We start from the raw sequence: 21,174 nt of genomic DNA, 5'->3' as shown, positions 1-21,174 counted from the left end.
TGCAAAACGTTACACAAGCTATTTTAAATGAAATTGGAAGGCATTTAAAAAGCCTTTGCTCTATGTGCAGAAACATTGCACTGCGTGTGTTCGAGTGTGGTAGGTAAGGAAATTCATATCACTGAAGTGGAAAGAAATACCTCTAATTGCTGTGGCTTGAAAATGCTAGTGGCATGCAAGAGTATTATAAACCAATGATTTGAAAACAGAAATGGGAAGCAGAAACTTGTGAATTCACATGGCTCTGTGACCATGAGGAAAGCAACGCTGCACACCCAGCAGAGCTCAGCTTCCAATGAAAGACGATGGAAAGGCGTCTTTACTACATATTTTGAACTTGCAAAGGCTCACATTGACCCACAGGGGCTGAGTAGTCCCACTGTAGGCAATAGCCCAACTCCTGTGCATAAATGAAGCACAGAAGTAAATTTTCACAGGAGTAGGACTAAATGAGAGTTGTATCAGACCTTTAATCTTTTTCCTTTTCTTCTCAATGCCCCTCCTCTTCCCAAACCACTACCTCATCAGTAAAATGAGAACAGTAATATGCATCTCAGCAGGGTACACGAGGATTAGCTTAAAACTGTTTTTACTTTTTCTCCTTTAAACTCCCAGAAAAGAAAATCTTCCTGTATTTTACTTTTTTATATTTCAAAAAGAAATTTGTTTCTTGCCCAGACCTTTTCAGCTCAGTGCCCTGGAATATTTCCACCTTCCTCAGAACTGATGGGTGATAAATCAGCCCAGAGGTGTCTGCTAGCAACAACAGCCCTTAACTTGCTGCAGTAAAATGGCTAATCCGTTGACATCCAAAGATTTCTGCCTCAGCTAGTATTCAAGCATAGCACTGGCCCATTGCATTATTTGAAGCAAACCTGTTTTAAATACAAGAGTGAAAATGAGTGATGGCCAGACTTCTGGTATTCTTTTGTTAGATACTATGTCAAAAGGGATCTAAACCCCAACATCCTCTAATTGTCAGTTTGGCAGCAGGCGCTTCCAACTTTGAAACTCCTTGGGCTCAGAATAATAAAGGCTTTGCATATAGCAGGGCTCCAGGGTGGCTTTTACCTCCTGAGTAATTATTTATACGAGAGTGGTACCTCAAGTCCCCGGAGTGCAGGTCCCTTTGTGCTAGGCGCTGAGCAAACATATAGAAAGGGGCCGTCCCTGTCCCGATGAATTTGTGGTCTAAATAGACAAGTGGGCTGAGCGGAGGAGAGGGGGCAACAGATGTGGCCAAACAGGTGAAGTCACTCACCCTGAGGTCACGCTGTAGATTAATGCGATGCCAGGCACAGTGCTTCTGTCTCCTGAATCCCTGCACAGCCCCCTAACCAGGAGCCCATGCTTTTGCTCACCTCCTAAACTTCCTCCCTTGCACACATCCCCTGCCTCCTCCCATTAATCCTTCCTCTTGCAAACTTGCACCGTCGTCTGCCTCTGCCGTGGACTGAGACAGGGTAAGCTTTCATCACCACCTTCAGCTGGGCAGGCCCCCATTTCTCCTCCTCTCCTAGTCACTGGCTTCCTATTTTCCATATCTGGCACAGCACCCAGACCCTGGTAGACTGGGGAAGCTGAGCCAGCGCACATTCTTTTAGAGGACTTTTTTTTAGCTGACCTTTATTTTTTTAGGCAGGGATGGGGATCCAGGCCTAGCTTACACCAGTCTTAAAATGCAAACTGGTATTGAGCCGCTCTAAGAGTCTCCTTTCTGCAGCCTCGGATGCCTTTATTTTAACACAGTTTACAAAACCGAGGTAGAAAATTATAAAGTCAAGGCTTTGCCTACCTTACAGTTTCCTTTGCTCCCCCTTCAAGCTATTTACAAACATTTTCTACCACTCTGGACAGTTTGGATGAACAGCAGACACCAGCAGATAAGGTTTCAGCAGAAACACATACTCACTGCAGGCTGGTTGCTTCAGGCTGGTCCAGCGTTCAGCTCACCTTCCCGCTTCTGCCATTCCACAATGCTCTGTGAAAGAAAGATGCTGAGGTACTTACTTCCAGGAGAAGTCGTTGAGGTATGAAGCCCCAGCAGCCAAGATAAATCCAGTCTGGTCCTCCGGGCAGAGAGGTCAGACCTGTCTCTGGTGACCACTTGGGGATGGCTAGCTCCAGGCAGTTGCATGGCAAATTTGGATGGCTCATTTTATGACATCCCTTTTCAGCTGGGAAAACAGATCATCTTCTTTTATTTAGGGTGAGGTGGATTATCATATTTGAAGTAGCAGGTCTCCGAGCTGGACCTCTTTCTGAAAAGATCAGCTGGGAGGAATCACCGACCTCATGACAACTTGCCACCAGCCTTGAGAATCTGTAAAACCTGGTTATTCCCAGGATTCTGGTAACAGTGCTTTTTGGGTGGATATAGAGCAACTAACACATCAAGAAAGGGAAATTATTGTTCGCATGAAATGTTTGCTATGCCAGACTGTTATCATCGAGATTAGCTGCCAAGCAGAATATGTAGGTATGGTCTAGGGAACAAACAGGTAGGAATGGATGCATTTTCTGGTTAACACAACGCCCATAGAAAAGCATACATGTGGCTGCTTTCAGCAAGGGCTACAAGACACACCTTTCTCCCCAAAGCCACCCCAGCTGATTAAGTCCTGTTTTTCCTTTATTTCTCTAGTAAAGAATCAGCAGAAGGTTTCCAGTCCTGCATTGCAAATAAGGCATCTGTACACTGTACAGTGGGTTAAAAGAAAAAAAGAAAAGCAAAGCCAACAGCTTTCCTTTGTGTATCAAGTGTCTGGATTGTAGAATAACCAAAAGACATGGCATTCTTGTCCTGTATTTTATTAGGAAATTAACAGGCTGATTGATAACCTGAAATTACATCGTGAATCTCATTTAAAAAATGTTCAAAATCATGACAATAATTCTGATTCCTATAAAACATAATGCCCAGATACAATTCCTGTTTATGCCTGTAAATTTCTGCAGCCTTAACATTTATCTGCTGTACAGCAGCAAGGCTGGATAATTGTAACATAATCTGTAAAGTTAAATACAGTATACTTTTCTCTGCAGTCCAAGTGAAAGAGATGAAATGTTGAAAAGAAAGCCCGGAATATGAGCAGCACTATAAGAAAGTTTCCTGCGATCTCAGTTCATCACACATCAGTATTTCAGACTGCTCAAAGAGATTAAAGACTGGTGACGTTAACTGCTGTGCAAAGTTACGAGGCTTTAGGGCATCAGTTTTCCAGGAGAGGGAGAGAGATCACCATGGGGGACAGGCTGTGCAGTGAGGGAAACAAGGTGCACTGGATGTGTATGATGCTCAAAGTGCAAGAGCTGATAAATCTGTCTAAATCTCCTTCTTTTGCCAGCGGTACAGGCTACCACCACCACCACCACATTGGACTAAATAGATTTTCCTGACACTCTGTCCACTTTAGAGATGTTCCACGTTCAAAGCAGGGCTGATATGGTACAGGTGATGACTACCTGCAAGGGCTAAATTTCAACCTTAGTAATCAAAGCCCAAATCCTGCTCATGTTGTGTATGCGAAAAATCACAGTGAGCCAAACACTGCTGGCTTTATTGCAGCTATCATGTGGGGTAATGTGGTTCAGCTCCATGGATTGTAGCTGAGGCCCTCAGTCCTCTAAATTAGAGCTGGCACTTTTCAATACCAAATGACTCTTGTAGGGAGTTGAATTTCTCCAGACATTATTCAGGAAACTATTCAAATTGTCATATATGCTGCCTGGATGAGAGGTGCTTTCCTGAACTGGGGCCTCAATTTCTGCAAGGATTATGGATGCTCAGGAAGTGGCCAGCTCAAGCACTTGACCAGCAAGTCCAGTGACTTCAGCCTCTTGTACTATTCTTGGCGACTGTAAGCTAAAAAGCAGAAGATTTATGAAGTAGTGGGCCTTCTTTTTAAAAAGCTATTTCAGGACAAGTACATTCAGACCACTGTGTTTTCTATTTAGATATAAATTCTTTGGCAACAATTTTCTAGAAAGCAGAATCATTTTTTCTATGTAATACTTTATTGTCTCCCCATGAAAAACTGATATCTTAAAAAATCTATAGCACTTTCCACTATAAATAGTATTGCTCCAGATTAAGGATTAGTTCCTCCCTGAAGAAAAACAGATTTAAAAAATCTGGTCATTATCTGATAACTGTTTATGTAGCAATGTTAAAATAAAACAGAAAAAAAGCAAATCATTCAGTATGTGATTTGTCATTCTCTAGAATGTTAGTGTACGTTTATGCAGTAAAAACAACATAAGTTATCCTAGTTTGTTTTAAAAACCTTAGTAGTAGAAATATATTGCTATCTGCAGATTCATAAACAGAATGCACTTTTTCCATCTAAGTTCAAGTATTATTAGAATATTATTATTACTATTATTATTATTAAAGGAGCTCTAAATCCTGCCATTTTGCCTGTCTTTACATCATTTTGGTCTTTCTGAGAAATAACGAGTTGTGATTATTTACTAATGAACAAAATCAATGTGGAGCTTCAGTAAGTTTTGCCTGGTAGAAGAAAGACAGCCTGGCAATCCTTTGGCTATTACGAGCGGCTTTAGAAGAGCGTGTTTGAGACTAGTGGTATAGATACAGTTTGAGCGTGTTTTCTTGGATGGCTGATGAACTGAATTCCTTCCAGGTTCTCAACATTCAGTCCCATTTAAAGGAGGAAGGTGGGAAGAACCCAACCCAGACTTATACCACATCAGGATACATCATCTTCGTTTCTTCTTGGTACTGTCAGTTGCTCATAGGTCGGCAGAGTGTTATTAGGGAGAAAAAGATCTGAATTGACATTGTTGCCTCTCTGAGATGATCTGTTGTTTCCTTGATCCCCCTGCTGACGGGAAACCAGATGATGCAGCATATCTGTAATGAGGTTCAGTTTCTGGTCCATTTGTGTAACCTGCAAGGGCAAAGAGAAGGTTTGTTTAGTAGCAGCATGTGAGAAAATTGTAACAAATCGTGTGATACAAATGCAATATTAAAATGAGAGCTTTCTTAATCAGGATCACAACAACCTCTATGAAGATGCCACAGATTATCAAACAGAGCATTAGAAATTTAATGCAATAGGTCAAAGTTGGATGAGGACAGGCCTGTTAATACTCACCTCTGGTATGCGATTTGACACTCATTTTATACCTGGATGAACACATGAAAAATGGGCTTTTAAAGAGATGTGCTCGGATAGGGAACTAAGTCCCAGAACTAAGTTTCTGTGTTTTTTTGTTACTATTGTGTCCACATTTTTTTTGAAAACTTGATAAACTTCTAACATGCTTATATGCCTTAATAATAGCAATATGCTCAAGTAAATATCTGCTCTACTTGCAGTGATCTAATCAACTCTAAGCTAGGACTGACTAATGCTCTTTGTCACATTTGGGGCCAATTACCAGCTCAGGCCACAAAATGCCCACAGATATTTTGCTGCTGTGAGTGTATAGCAGCTGGGGTCTGTGGCAAGGCTCAGGAGTGGGGCATGATTCAGTTTTACACTCTCACTCCCCCCCCAATGACACAGCGTTCACTAGGATTGCCGTTTGAATGACATGATTCACAGCAAGCCAGAAACTCTCCTAAGATGGGTGAAAGCTGATTTTTCATCTGGGGGGCTGCAGGGGAAGGTTCAGCCTCAATCCATAATGCTCATTTTCTTCTGCCTGTAGACAGAAGCTTCTTAAATTATTTATTTCCTCTTTTTTGCTTTTTCTGCTCTTTCTTCTAATCTTTAGGAGAAAATATAATGAAAAATCATGTTACCTAACACAGGCTAGGTTACAGATTTGCCCAAAATTTAGACTCTTTTCGTTACATTTGTGGTACTCGGAGGAAAATCAAGAATTAAATGTTTCTAGGAGCACCACAGATTCAGTCTCTAGTTTCTTGCCTTTTCCAGTCAAGAAGTAACCTGTATCACCCTTTTTATCTGGCATGGGAAGCCTCCTTTCTGCGCTGACTCCAGTGTACTGAGTGAGATGTCCCGAGGGGAAGACAGGCATTTCCAGCTTCAAAGTCCTGCCCGCTCTCTGCCCCTTGGCATGGCAAGCATTGAAATTGGGGAGTAAGAGTCTGCCCACTCCCTTCTACAAGCATAACGAGAAAGCCTCGATTTTGCTGTTGTAGTCTCTGACCCATCGATCCACAGGGATCCTAAAACACTAAGTAAATTCTAGGCAAAAAGATGTATGATACGTTTTAAAAAGGGAAAAGAAAGTAAGCAGAAAAAACCGTGATAGGAATAAATTGCTGCCTAAAATATCTGCTAGAAAGTAGTGAAAGGCACATAAAACCACCAGAGAGAGCATGAGTGGGAGCAATTTATATGTGCCTGGCTATCATCCAAGTATCACACAGGATAGTAAAAGACAGTAAGGCTGAACAGAACATCAACAAACCTGGAGGATTTCAGCAGAGACTAAAACGTTTTTCCACCGTAGAGAAAATGCTGTTTTTTTCAAACACTTTGTACAACTGGTAGGGAAGCAGATACAGCGATTTAAAAATATGAGGTGCCAGAGATTTATACTTTGCAGCTGGTTTTGAAAACATTAGGCAAAGCACCCTAGATGGTACATGAAACACTAGTAATTCTGGATGGAAATGGCTGTTGAAAGATGAGATTCTTCAAATGAGGAAGCTGAAGAACATGTAAGTTCAAGATTTCTAGAAGGAAATACAGATGGAAAATTGAGCAGATCATCAGGTTTTCATTTCATCACTATTTGTTCACTCCCTTAAAAAAAGGCACGCTTTGCCCAAATGGTGCTCATTGCAAGTGGCAAACTCATGATGCTCCAAGCATGACAGTACAAATCAGTGCTAGTGAAGCCTGCGGAAATACCTCATTCCTCCATCCCCCACTGCCCAGGTATCACTTGCTTTCTGAGACTGCTGTGCTGGAAGGTCTGTAGTGGAAGACTGCAGACAAACCGCTATCTTCAGAGCCCAAAGGACAACTTTTCCTCTAACAAGAAATGTCCTTTTGCTAGTTATTCTAAAATAACTAGGGGATTTTTATATATATATTTCTTAATTTGTGATTCCATGCAGGGATTACCAGAGGAAACACAGACTGAAGATATATCTGGAAAATGTGCATTTATGAAACTCTTGCAGTGATGAGCTATTGAACATGACAGTAGATTGGACTGAGATCTGGATAGTCCTTCAACAGCTGTGCATCTTGGTGATGAAGTACTGGAGAGAAGTGAGATGTGAATATTCTTGCTGGGAAATAAATTCCCAGAGATAATTGTCTAATTTTTTTCTAGGGAACAAGGTTTGGCCGCTGCAGCTGTGGATTGCAGGAGGCCCACAGAAGCAGAGGCAGAAGCTAATTGCTATTGAGCCGAGCCATCTGAGATAAAAAGTAAAGACTTTTGTCTTCCATGTTGCTGCTTATTGGGGTAGGGCTCTAAAGCCACAAAGCTTTTGTGAAGGGAGGTCCAGATGGCTGGTTGTGTTTAATTGTTGTTTAATCAGTTTTGCTTTCCAATAAAGCAAGCCATTTCCCAGGGAGTTCTGCGCCCGTGAAGGGCTTGCTCTAAGACACGCTGAAGTCAGTGGTAGTTTTTGGCAATCACAGACTTCCAGGGACTTCAGCGGGCTCTGGATCAATCTTGGACTGAGTTGTCAATCCCAAATAGTAACATATTCTTTGGATATTACAAGAGAAGGAGCAGTCTGGATTTCTGTACATTGCTCTGCTCATGCTTCTTGGGGTGACATCTGCAAATGAGACAGCAATGGGACGATGGGCCCCCATCCTCGGTTCTGCCAAAGGGGTGTCTGCTTAAAGTATGAGACATTTTAAAGAGGGAAGTAAAAGCCAGCAGAAGGCAACATCTACTGTCATCACAGGCCTCTGATGTACAAGAATAAGAGGCTTGCTGGTGAACGGCCTCGCTTATTAGCATGCCCAATCTGCCCGTTGTCATCCAAACACACCCTGAAATACATCGTTCACTTGTTTGCTGCAGAGATAACTATACCTACTAGAAAAATGGCATCATGTGCAATACCCTTTTTATTAAACCAGCTTTATGCACTTAGCATGGAGAAGTGTATCATCTCCTGTGAATCATACTTTCAAACACATTTACTTGATTAGAAATTAGCTATGATGCCAGAATGAATAAAAGTAAAGCAAACAGAAAAACTGCTGATGTTGCTATAATCTTAACTGCTTTGGACAACTCTGATCCCTCTACTTAAAACAGCAAACAGTGTTAATTACATAGAAAAATAACTCAGACTGATTTGTTTCTTTTAGGAAAAACTAAGTAAGCTCTTTCTAGCTGATTTATGTTTCATTAGAAGCATGGTGTTTGGATGATCAAATTCTTTATATGCAAATAATTTCCTTTGTATTTTATAGTTGTTGGGGAGAGGAAGCAGTGTTTGAAACTCTACAGAAATTACACACCACAGTTATTCCTAAGTCTTACTGAAATATTGTATGAAAACAAGATTTTTCCATCCTCTGAGATAATTTAAAAAAAAAAAAAGATCCAAGGATCATAGATTGAGCACAGATGGAGAGAAGCAGATTTAAACAAGTTTTGAACCTAGCCCTTAGGAGTGGATAAAACAATCCCATCCATGCAGTGCACTGAGGAGAAAAAAAAACCCCAAACCAAATAGTTCTTCACAAAGGCTGAAAGATTAGAGCACAAATCTTAAGTGGCACATCATGAGAAATGTAGCTACATTACAGAAGAGATTTTTGCTCTCCCTAAAAAGTCACAGAGGCACATGGCTACTCTGACACCCCACGCAATGTGGCAATGATGTCGTTCCTATGAACCACAAAGTCCTCTTAGGTCATGTTGTCAGGAGCAGCAGTCCTCTACAACTGGGTATAAAGTGACATGCCCACTTTTATAAAGATATCAAAGGCATTCCAGGAGGTGCTAGTGAACAAGACAGAGACTGTTACTGTGATGAGAGAACAAAATAATGAGCAATTTATCTATTAAAATTCTGCAGACCTTCACATTATATTTATTTTAAATGCCCTGTAATTTTAAGCATTCATAACAAATTCATGGTACGATTCAGAACATAAAATGTAACAATGAATTTCTTTCCTTGCTTTTTTTTTTTTAAAAAAAACCAACAAACCACAGGAGCCTGAGTGGCTCCAGGGGCATCTAGAGGAGAATGTCCTTTATGCACTCCTGTAATGGAGGAGTGAAGAGCAGCACTCTGGAGACCCACTCCCAAACTATCTATAGGGGTTTACTGGGAAGGGGCAAGGACAGATGAATTACAGAGCTGAGGGGAACGGTATTGGGAATGGTATTTTCAGCCACAGATATTCAGGATAGTGGGGAAGCAGAAGGACAAAATTTGGAGTTTGGCATAATTTAGGCCACAAAGACCACAAATTGCTAATAAGTTATGCCAAGCGCTGCTCCATGATCTGGAGGGATCAAGGTTGATTAATGCTGTCGATTAAAGCTGTCTCATCTGCCCTTTATTATCATTCTCACAGATTTCAAAAGTAAATATTATTAAAGGTAAAAATCACAGTCCCTTTGGACAGAATGGTGGTTTAGAACTACCTATGTTCTTAACATGGTTGACTGAATAAACAAATAATTTGTGCTTAATCAAGAGATTTTTTATCAGCACAGTGCTCACTCAGTGGGTTCAGGGGGACTGTGCTTGTTCTTAATACAGAGAGCCGAGCGTGAAGCTGCTAAAGGAGAAGAGGAAAGCCAGAACACAAGCAACATCTGGCTGAACGAAAATGTGATAAAGGAAAATTTCAGCTACTTTTCCAACATTAGTCTCCCAAGTCTGCTACCCTGACTTATCTTGAGTAGCATTCATTCCTGAAGGTGCAGCTTTTTAGCTCAAAGTGGACCAACCGTTTAAGGCACTTTTTCAAAACAACTGAAGATTGCGGAGATCTTCATCTATTTATCACTCTGCGTGGCCTGTTAATAAGGAGGACCCTATTGCTCTACAGTGTGGCAAACTTCTAGGGAAAGAAAATTATGCTTTCTTCACCTGTGCATCCTCATAAGCAGTGTGGTATAGAATCCCTAATGTGTTTGCTATTCAGTGTAATACTCAGTAATAAGCTAGCTTTATATTTCAGAAAAACACACAAAAATGTCCTTTCTGTTAACAAAATCATCATCAGGCATGCTAATGACTAAGTTGAAGAAAAGATAAGAGACAAAAAATATTCCAGAACTTATGATACCTGTCAATGACAATGATATGAAGGAAGGTATCAGTATCAAGTGGTATTTAAGAAAACAGAGTGACTTCTGCAGGTAAAGGTGTGGTTATAGATCACATTTTTCTTTGGTGGGATCCATCCTATTTAAGTTCTTGAGAATATTTGAGGAAGCTTCAGAGATCAGCTTCCCTGGCTCTTCTTCTTGCTAAGTCCCTACATATTTTGCTATCTCAATATTTCTAAACAGTGGCTTTCTAGAGAAGCTCAGGGATAGGTATGGGAATCTTCTTAAAGCATTTATTTTAAACATTTCTCTATAACTATAATAGTGGCAGGAGAAACCAACAATTTCAGTACTATTAAAGAAAGTTTCTTTCTTCAAGTACATGATTCTTCAAGAATCATGGAAAGAGTCTTCCTTCTATTTGCAGTACCCAAGATCCCAGATTTTTGCGAATCCCCTTATCAGAGCTTCTGGCTTTGATTTGTTTATTTTGTTGCCAGAGATTAGGCAGCAGTCTTGCTGGAGGTTATATACCCGTTGCTGAGGTGTTTATAGGAGAATGTAATCTGCGTGAAGGAAGATTTGTTCTCCAGACTGTCTGTACTTTCTCTTGAGAGTTGGCCAAAGAAGGGAGTATGTGTGCAGCGTCTGGGGAAGGATAGGGGAAGTGGAGCCAATGAGAAAACACTCTACTGTAAGATTACTCATTGCTAGAAAAATATAAAGGCTGAGCTTCTGAGGAACAAAATTAACAGGTTTTGAGGGTTGCATGTGACAAGTCACTTTCTAGTCAATGAAAATATTATATGAACACTGTAACCACTGTCTTAACTGACAAATAAAATGGATAACTTTGAGACAAAAAGCATCTTTGGAAAGAAAGGCACTTGCTACACACTGTGTCCTAAAATCAGCCCTCTTGCATAAAGCTATCAGTGCCAATCTCTTCTTTGCTTTGAGATACTAAAAATTGTTCTGTTTTTTTCAGTAAACTGAGACTGTTGCTGGTCTCATCTTACTCTGTATTTTTATAGTAAAATATTTCTCCTACACTTCTCAAAAGTGTAGAAAAACTGCTTAATTTTTGTAGTAGTAACTCTTAAATGGCTGTTGATAATTCACCATTAATCAGGATAAGCTGCTTGTGCTTTCAACAGAGGTTGATGACCTGGGACTGGGAAGAAACTTCTGAGTCACTAAGTCAGGGTCAGAGCTCAGAAACAACTGGGATTTATAAGCCAGTCGCTGGCTCCGATCCTCCAGAAGTTACCTTGATATCAGTGACCTGCTATTAAAAAGGGCTTGACTTGGCATAGTAAATTCTTAATGCACCATATAGAAACTCAGTTTTGTCACATAGTTTTCTTAATTATGTTGGGAAGTAAAATAAACTGGTAACACCAGCATGTGACCGTTTGATTACTGACTATAACACTTGAGGCATTTCAAAGTAATTTTTGTTTGTTTGAAGAATTTGTCCTGATTGTGCAGCACAAGCTCTAGGGTACCAGATGCTCAAGCTATAAGAAATGGGAGAAATGACAGACTTGATTTATGCATTCTTTCTTTCCATTAGAAGTGGGAGAGCAATTTTGATAAGCAAGTAACTATACTGCAGAGAATTATTTCTCCTTTTCAAATATCCTTTTCCCCAAAGAAAAACATTTTTTTCTAAAAGCTTCCTCAAAGTTTCTGGAAATATGACATCTCTGGTTAACTAATCACTCAGCTCCATTTCTTTCATGTGGATTTTCATGATTCTTAGAAGAGTGTAGATTACAACCATAATGCCATTTTTCAGATTAGAAGTCTCCCTTGAATTCTATTTGAAACCAACAATAGCAAGAGACATGCTCTGAAAGGTCAAAAACTGAAAAACTGATATGAAAAAGCCACTTCAGTAATATGTGATTAAATAAATATAGTATAAAATACAGCATATATGTTACCAAACACAGAATATTGGCAGCATGTTTTTATAAATGCCTCTTTTATGATACTGCCATTTTTCCCCAAATGAAAATGAAGATACAGCCTTCAGGAACAGCAGTATCTGAAGATGTTATGCAATAAAACAGAAACCTTCACAGCTATCTCTGACTATTTCCAGCCACTTACACAGAACTCACATACATAATCCTTATGCGAACAAATGCTGCAGATCAGCAGCAGGCAAAACTTCAGGTACAAGAGGAACTATTAAATGAGACCTACAAAGAAACAAGTGGCAACAACAGATGTTATGCTTACATAAGAGAGTAATTCCTTTAAGATCTTTAAACTTATGAAAATCATAGAAGCATAGAATGGTTTGGGTTGGAAGGGACCTTAAAGATCACCTAGTTCCAACCCCCCTGCCATGGACAGGGACACCTTCCACTAGACCAGGTTGCCCAAATCCCCATCCAGCCTGGCCTTGAACACTGCCAGGGATGGGGCATCCACAGCCTCTCTGGGCAACCTGTTCCAGTGCCTCGCCACCCTCACAGTGAAGAACTTCTTCCTTACATCTAACCTAAATCTACCCTCTTTCAGTTCAAAGCCATTACCCCTTGTCTTATCACTACATGCCCTTGTAAAAAGTCCCTCCCCATCTTTCCTGTAGGCCCCCTTTAGGTACTGGAAGGCTGCTATAAGGTCTCCCCGAAGCCTTCTCTTCTCCTGGCTGAACAACCCCAACTCTCTCAGCCTGTCTTCATAGGAGAGGTGCTCCAGCCCCCAATCATCTTCATGGCCCTCCTCTGGACTTGCTCCAACAGGTCCATGACCTTCTTATGTTGGGGGCCCCAGAGCTGAAGGCAGTACTGCAGGTGGGGTCTCATGAGAGCAGAGTAGAGGAGGAGAATCACCTCCCTTGACCTGCTGGTCACACTTCTCTTGATGCAGCCCAGGATATGGTTGGCTTTCTGGGCTGCAAACATACATTGCCAGGTCATGCTGAGCTTCTCACTAACTCATACCCCCAGGTCCTTCTCAGTAGGGCTGCTCTCAATCCACTGGTCACCCAACCTGTATTTGTGCTTGGGATTGCCCTGACTCAGATGCAGGACCTTGCACTTGGCCTTGCTGAGCTTCATGAGAAATAAACAGAAATCAAAAGTTACAAACACACAGGTTGATTTGCTTTTTACATGTCACCTTCATAAAATTATGTGGCTATAACTTGCTGCTTGATTAAAGGAAGCAAGGTAAGATGAATATATACCTCTCCTTCTAAGAAGGAGGTCAGTAGGACATTGGCAAATGGAAGAATTAAGTTATGGGAGAGTGAAATACACTTGGCCATGGACTGTTACAGTGTACAAGACCTCAAAATGTGGAAAGCTTTTGGGACAGTGTTTATTTTAGAAGTGGAAAGGATTCAGAAGGGCCTGAGGGTAAAAAAAGTTGGAAAGGCATGACCTAAAATGCTGCTAGTCAAGACAGAAATGTGGACCACGATGGTTGTAACTGGAAGGGATGGTAAGAAGCAGAGACTGGATATGGCAGCTGCTTGAGAAGAGAGAGCTGAGAATGGTGGCCTTGGTTCAGTATTTTTGTTGCTGCTATTAACAAGTTCTTGCAAAAATATTTGGCTTATTTAAAACACTCAAACTATTGGAAATCAGCTCTTCCTGAGAATATTTCTTAGCTCTAGGTGTAGATTTGGGCCATGAAGCCCCTCTGCTTGCTTGTCGCTCCTCAAGCTCCCAGACCAGTCCTGCTGGCCTTGCAGTACTGAATGCATGCCCAGATGTGTGCAGCGCTCGCAGATCTATCTGGCATCCAGAGGGCTATAGCCAAGCAATTAAAATTTGTGGTTGACTCTTGTAGATAAATGAGACAAGACTTAAAACACATGGAAATTTTCAAGTTAGGACAGTGTCCAAAACCTACAGTCTTTGGCCCAGCACTGCCTCAGGATACAGCATTTTTTTCTCTAAAATATTACAAAGGTCAGATATTTATTTTTTTTAACCCTTTCCTCTAAATTACCAGAATATCAGTAGATGAACAAGGGAGCTTGGAATGTTTTTCTCTCCTTGCATGAAGCCAGGAAAGTGAAGTTTAGGGTCTTGTCTCTAAATATAACTTTTATCAGAAGCTACTAAAGAAGATAAAATCCCCCTATCCTATTAATTGAATACTCTGGATTTTTCAACAATTTGCTTATCTTATTTACTATAACCCCACCTTCAGGAAATAATATCTCTTTGACCAGACACAACTGTCTTCCATTTGAAAATAAGACACAAGTTGGCAAGAAGAGAGGGATTCGTTCCTTACGAGTGAATTAATGATACCAAAAGTATGAGAAGTTTATGTATCCACAAAAATCACTGGACATCCAGCTAGCACCATCATCATAAGCAGTTTCCCAAATTATGCTTAAATTGAAATTCAGCCTTATGGAGGATGTCAAACAGACTTGAGATAACAAGAAATATAAGGGAAGTATTGATCAAAGAAAACAGGAATAAAAGCCCCTTATCTTTATGCAATAGTTTGGCTATAGTTATAGAATAAATGGCGGTCATTAGTGCAACTTACACCCAAAGCACTGTGTGAACCTTTGTGTACCTACACGGCAGAACACCGCAGTAGATATGTACTGTTATTGCTAGAACAAAGCGGGGAAAACTGAGGCAGTAAAGTTAATGGCCCCCCTTCAGATACGCTAAACATCGTTAACTTCAACTTGGAAGGAGAAGCTCTAACAAAACCTTAAAAATCTTTCCCCCTGTCCTTGGCAAATCTTCTTCAGATCTCAAAGAAAACTTCAAAGCACTTTCCTGTTTTTTAATGAGACAGAAGGTTGGAAAACTGATTGCTTCCTCATTCTCGATCATATTCTTGTTCAGCAAAACATTCCTGCGTTGTGTCCTTTTGGTTGAGCACCCCAGTACCTGTTTGCAGAGGAAAGAAAGACTCTCTGTTTAGCTAACAGGCACTTATATTTCAGATGCTTCAGTTCCACAGATGGGAAGAAAACTCCCTGTGGTACTTGCCTCTGGAGGACTCTTTCTGCTGGTTTAATCACAGCAGTACAGCCTCTGAATATCACTCCATATTTTTGTTGTCAGAAGTTTGGCTATCAGACAACAGCTTTCTCTTAGCTGTAGATTCCCGTTTCCAATGTGGAACAGTGGCATATTTACAACACTTTAGGGTTAAAAAAAAGAGTAAAAGACCCAACTAGCATAAAAATATGTCCCAAACTTTTCTCCACAACAAAATAAACTCCAAACCAAACCACCCCCCCTACCACCCTCACCAATTAAAGAAAACAAAAGTGACTAATCTTGACCTCTCTCCAAAGGGGAATGTTTTGCTTCTTGAATCCTTGGCTCTGCTCTCATATGATACTGGGACTATGACTAATAACCTCTTGCTGGAGTACTGCTGATAATTTCACCATTGAGTAGCTGTTCTCATCCTGGATCATCATAGTATGAACTTAAGTTGCCAAGATTTTATTTTTTAAAAAAACAAAGAAGAAGATATACACTCATAATCCCCAGTGTTAGAAATACATTTTTCAGCTTTAACTGTTAGGTTTTGCCTGACAATTTTTCCTCCTTCCTCCAAACTGTTATTTTTCAGATGCCTGCTACGAAACGGTTCCCTTTTTCCTTTCTTTCTCTCAAACACTTTTCCTAATTCAAACCAGATTTGAGACTGCTGCTCTTTTTAAAGCAAATATGCCATGTATCACATTGAGTTAGGTCAGCATTGCTTATGTTATGTTTCACGCTTCACCCAAATGAGGCATCCATACTGCTTTTCAAAGGGAATAAAGCCAGACTAGGTGCACTGTGTTATCTGGTTGGAATAGGAAGTGAGACACATCCACAGGTTATGGAACTGATCTTATGGCATGACATGAGTAGGGAAGGGCACCACTACCTGCTTTTTGTTTAAAATGTTAGAAACCAACATGACTTTAACTGTTTTTTCAAAAAAAGATTTTTGGCCAGTTCCTTTTTTAGCATCCATAATCTACTCATTATTCATGATTTGATAGTTACTATATGGGCAAAAAAGGACATAAACTCCTTTGTATCTAAAATGAGCTTGAAAAATTAATAACCATACGATGACTTCTGCAGCAATCAAGGAAAAGGAGTGGGGGAGAGAAAGGGAGAGAAGCAATTATAACAACAGTGAGTTTTGAGATTCCCTGAGGGCTGCTGGTAATTAAACCAACGGCAACATGAATCTGTGTTTGATGTGGTCATGAATTTGTTTTCAAAAGAAAAAATCTTTAAAAAGATTCTTTCAAGAGAAATTTTTAGAGAACAAGCTCAGCATGAATAATTAAACCAGAAATACTTTGATAAATATTATTATGGAGAAGTCATTTATGGGCCATGGCATTTGAAGGTTAGAAATCCTGGTGATAAATAAGGTGGCAAGTTTGCACCCATTCTGAACACATAAAACCAGGGCTGTATTCTTGTATGCTTGAGTCTGCTCCTCAGAAAGGAGGCGGCCTCTTGTTTTGCCATTGCATTAAGCTTTACAAAGACACAGATGCAAGACAGAAAATTTCAGTGGGAAAGCTCAGTGGAACGAAAGAAAACCACACACAATTCCAAAGGCACTTTTCATTCCCAGGGGTTGCACAGAGATCAGAGGTGAAATTTATTGGTGTTAAAAAGTCTGCGAGCCCACTCTACTCCCCTAGCCTTTCCAACCGCCATTGATTCTGCTGAAATCATATCCTTGGAAATACCTCCTTCAGAATACTCTAAAAATAAAAAGGCTTTCATTTTGTAGAAAAGTAAGCACCCAGCAAAACCACTGAAACCCAGAGAAGATGCAGGTTCTCTGCGCCCTCTAAAATCAAGTTGCCTTGGACACCCCAAAACTGCATTTCATTCGTTTACTGACTGCTTCAAAAAGTGGAGGCAGATACAATCAATCAGAAGCCAGCAAATAAGCACCGAGTGAACTAGAACGTAATATATTTACCAGTGGAAACCCATGTTTAAAAGGAAAAGAAACTGCTTGTTGGCTGTCATGGTATTATTTGTAAAGGCAAACCAGTAGATCTTATGGATACCAGGAGCAAAACTACAACAAAGGCAACCAACTGCTAATGAAGAAGGGTTTTCAGTCAAATTTCATGGGTCATACAAAGTCATTACCATGCCTGCAGGAGTTCAACAGCTCTGCCAGTTGAATTTGGGGGAAATGAAGTGATTATTTTGTTATGCATTTTGTAGTTTTAGACATTTTTCTTTAAATTCTGAGTTCTGAAGCCAACCAGCTATGCGAGAATACCAGCTTCAATTTCCAGAGTTAGCTTCTAACCAACATTATTGCACAGGAAACCTTGAAAACAGGTCTTCTGTGTACACCAAGGTCTCAGAAACTAGACTTTAAAGATGCTGATAGGTTTCCTTTTTTTTTTTTGCTTAAATACAACCTTATGGCTTTAAGCCAATTTCATAACACTTTGGGGGCTTGACTCATTTTGAAATGAGTGGCTGCTGCCAGTAACAAGTTCTGCATGGGTTAACTTTCCAAATTGGTTCCATTGCAAGTTTCCCTCTGGTTTTGAGTCAGTTAAGATATCAAGGCTCTTCTCCATAACATTTTAAGCTATAATGACTTCAAAAGTAAACAAACGTTTCTGATAAAATAATGTGTTAGAAAAATGTAATGCATGACAAAGATAACAAAAAATCCTTAGTGCTTTTCTTTGTCAATAACTTCTTCTAGGAATATAGCCAGGCTGGGCATTTATTTGGACTGGTAAACTGTGACTCAAAAAGTGGATCTATTGGCAGTGTAAGCAACTGCTCAGTGGTGGAAGCAAAAGGCTCACGGTCTTTCCTAGCTGATTAATCATCATGACAGGCTTGAAGACTAAATGATCTGCCCAGCTCCAGATGTTAGATGTGCTTCCACCTCTTGCTATTCTTCTGGTTCATAGGTAGGAGCCTGGATTGCTCATTCTTAAGATAATGATGATCATTACTGTTCAAAACAAAAAGTATTTGGGCTTTGTAATTTTATCCAATGATAGAGGAGGCTTCTACACAAGATAACACAGTACATACAGGCTACACATGATGAAATACTGGAAGATCCTTCAGGCAGAGGTGGTGACAGTCTTGCACATAAAGCTTTGTAACATTTCCCTTCTCCACTCCCACGTCCTACCAGAACTGTTATCAATTGCGCAAAGGAGGAGCACAAACACGTAGCTGGATCTCTCCCCTCAAGCCCCTGCCATTAAGGGCTGCACTAGCCCCTCTTAAATCAATAACAAAATGTAGCTTCTATGCGATGGGAGGCAGCATCTGTTTCACAGTACATGGTAACACTCCACAGCATTTACAGACAGGATCAAAGAGTAGTCATATGATGAAAGCATAGGAGAACACCACGATGGCAGAGGGAAGCTACCCAACCGTGTCTAAGACAGACAGAGTGCTACAGGATCTTCAATGGTTGCAGGTGATGAGAGAAATCACTTTAATTGTCATCTAAAGGATGGTCCTCCACAGGGGGACCAAATTTGTCTTGGGCATCAGTTGGGAAGGACTTCATTGACAGGGGCACTCTGGGAGGTGACCACCAGAGAATCAGCACCCTGCTTTCTGAAGCAAGCTGCAGCCTGCTCCTCCTGGAGACTGATCATTTGTGTTCACAGAAGCCAGACCGTGCTTTACTTAGAGGATCTGAGTATCACCACACAAACTAGTTTAGCTGCAGGCATTTCTTATTTTCCCTTTGCATATTTTCCTTGAAAGAATGAAAGAGGTTACTATGGAGTTATTTATTTTCTTTCTTCTGCTAGTCTCTTTTGCTAAGTAGCATCTTTCCCCCCGTCCAACAGAGAGAGTAATCAGCTACTCTGGAGCAATTCATTCACCCTTAATCATGCAACCTTTGAAAAAAGGTTGTCAGATAGCACCTACTAAGGAACTTACAGATTAAAATGCTAACATCATTCTGAATTAATTAAAACATTTTCATCCATTTTCAAGGATGGCTTTACGTGATTCGGCTAACAATTTCAGCTCTGATGCATCTGCTCTGAAATGTGAAAGGAGTTTAATTCAGTCTCAGGCATCCCAGTTCCTTTCAGGTCTAAGTTGCTCCTTTTTACTTTACAGTACCTGCATTGTTGATTTATATATTCAAGCAGCAGTCTTTTCAAATCAAGAAATAATCTTCTCAAATTATATGTAAGTTTTAAGACAGATGCCGAACAACTGTGGGAATAATAAAAATGATAAAAAAACCAAGTGCTCCTGTTTTCATTTTTGACCTCCAAGCCTCAAAATGCTTTATGATACCCAGTACTTATGGCTGAGGAAATGGAAACAACAGAATCATAGAATCATTTAGGTTGGAAAAGACCTTCAAGATCATCGAGTCCAACCATCAACCATGCCCACTAAACCATGTCCTGAAGTGCCTTGTCTATGCGCTTTTGAATACCTCCAAGGATGGTGACTCAACCACTTCCCTGGGCAGCCTGTTCCAATGCCTGACAACCCTCTCAGTAAAATTTTTTTCCTAACAGCCAACCTAAACCTCCCCTGCCGCAACTTGAGGCCATTTCCTCTCCAGCCACCTGACAGAAGAGACCAGCACCCACCTCACTACAACCTCCTTTCAGGTAGTTGTAGAGAGCGATAAGGTCTCCCCTCAGCCACCTTTTCTCCAGGCTAAACAACCTCAGTTCCCTCAGCCGCTCCTCACAGGACTTGTGCTCCAGGCCCCTCACCAACTCGGTTGCCCTTCTCTGGACACGCTCCAGCACCTCCATGTCTTTCCTGTAGTGAGGGGCCCAAAACTGAACACAGGACTCAAGCTGCGGCCTCACCAGTGCCGAACACAGGGGAACAATCACCTCCCTGCTCCTGCTGGCCACACTATTTCTGATACAGGCCAGGATGCTGTTGGCCTTCTTGGCCACCTGGGCACACTGCTGGCTCATATTCAGCCGGCTGCCAACCAGCACCCCCAGGTCTTTCTCTGCCGGGCAGCTTTCCAGCCACTCTTCCCCAAGCCTGTAGCGCTGCATGGGGTTGCCATGACCGAAGTGCAGGACCCGGCACTTGGCCTTGTTGAACCTCATACAATTGGCCTCGCCCATTGATCCAGCCTGTCCAAATCTCTCTGTAGAGCCTTCCTACCCTCAAGCAGATCGACCCTGCCTCCCAACTTGGTGTTATCTGCAAGCTTGCTGAGGATGCACTCAATCCCCTCGTCCAAATCATTGATAAAGATATTAAACAGAACTGGCCCCAATACTGAGCCCTGGGGAACACCACTTGTGACCTGCCGCCAACTGGATTTAACTCCATTCACCACCACCCTCTGGGTTCATCCATCCAGCCAGTTTTTTACCCAGCGAAGAGTACACTTGTCTAAGCCATGAGATGCCAGCTTCTGAAGGAGTATGCCATGAGAGACAGTGTCAAAGGCTTTATTGAAGTTTAGGTAGACAATATCCACAGCCTTTCCCTCATCCACTAGGTGGTCACCTGGTCATAGAAAGAGATCAGGTTGGTCAAGCAGGACCTGCCTTTCATGAACCCATGCTGACTGGGCCCAATCCCCTGGTTGTCCTGCACGTGCCATGTGAGCGCACTCAAGATGAACTGTTCCATGATCCTTCCCTGGTACTGAGGTCAAGCTGACAGGCCTGTAGTTCCCCAGATCCTCCCTCCGACCCTTCTTGTAAATGTGTGTCACACTGGCAAGCCTCCAGTTGTCTGGGACCTCCCCCGTTGACCAGGATCGCTGATAAATGATGGAGAGTGGCTTGGCAAGCACCTCCACCAGCTCCCTCAGTACTCTTGGATGGGTCCCATCTGGTCCCATAGATTTGTGAGTGTCCAGACGGTGTAGCAGGTCACTAACTATTTCCTCCTGGTTTATGGGGGGTATATTCTGCTCTTCATCCTTGCCTTCCAGTTCAGGGGCAGAGTACCCTGAGGATAACTGGTTTCACTA

General features: G+C 41.3%; 1 protein-coding gene across 8 annotated transcripts in view; it reads right to left on the bottom strand.

The window, feature by feature from the left end:
* Nucleotides 1-2,801: 2,801 nt before the first annotated feature.
* The window catches only part of KCNQ1 (potassium voltage-gated channel subfamily Q member 1), a 372,410-nt gene continuing 354,037 nt past the window's right edge, over nucleotides 2,802-21,174 (bottom strand). For all 8 annotated transcript variants that reach the window (XM_075047919.1, XM_075047920.1, XM_075047926.1 and 5 more), the window contains one exon: nucleotides 2,802-4,913. In XM_075047919.1, coding sequence (XP_074904020.1) covers nucleotides 4,713-4,913 — 201 coding nt within the window. In that variant the 3' untranslated portion in view covers nucleotides 2,802-4,712. The remainder of the gene's footprint in view (nucleotides 4,914-21,174) is intronic.

Source organism: Buteo buteo, chromosome 16 (genome assembly GCF_964188355.1).
Source record: "Buteo buteo chromosome 16, bButBut1.hap1.1, whole genome shotgun sequence".
Classification (NCBI taxonomy): Eukaryota; Metazoa; Chordata; class Aves; order Accipitriformes; family Accipitridae; genus Buteo; species Buteo buteo.
Note: the sequence above shows the minus strand (reverse complement) of the source record. Positions and strands in the feature narration are given on the sequence as shown.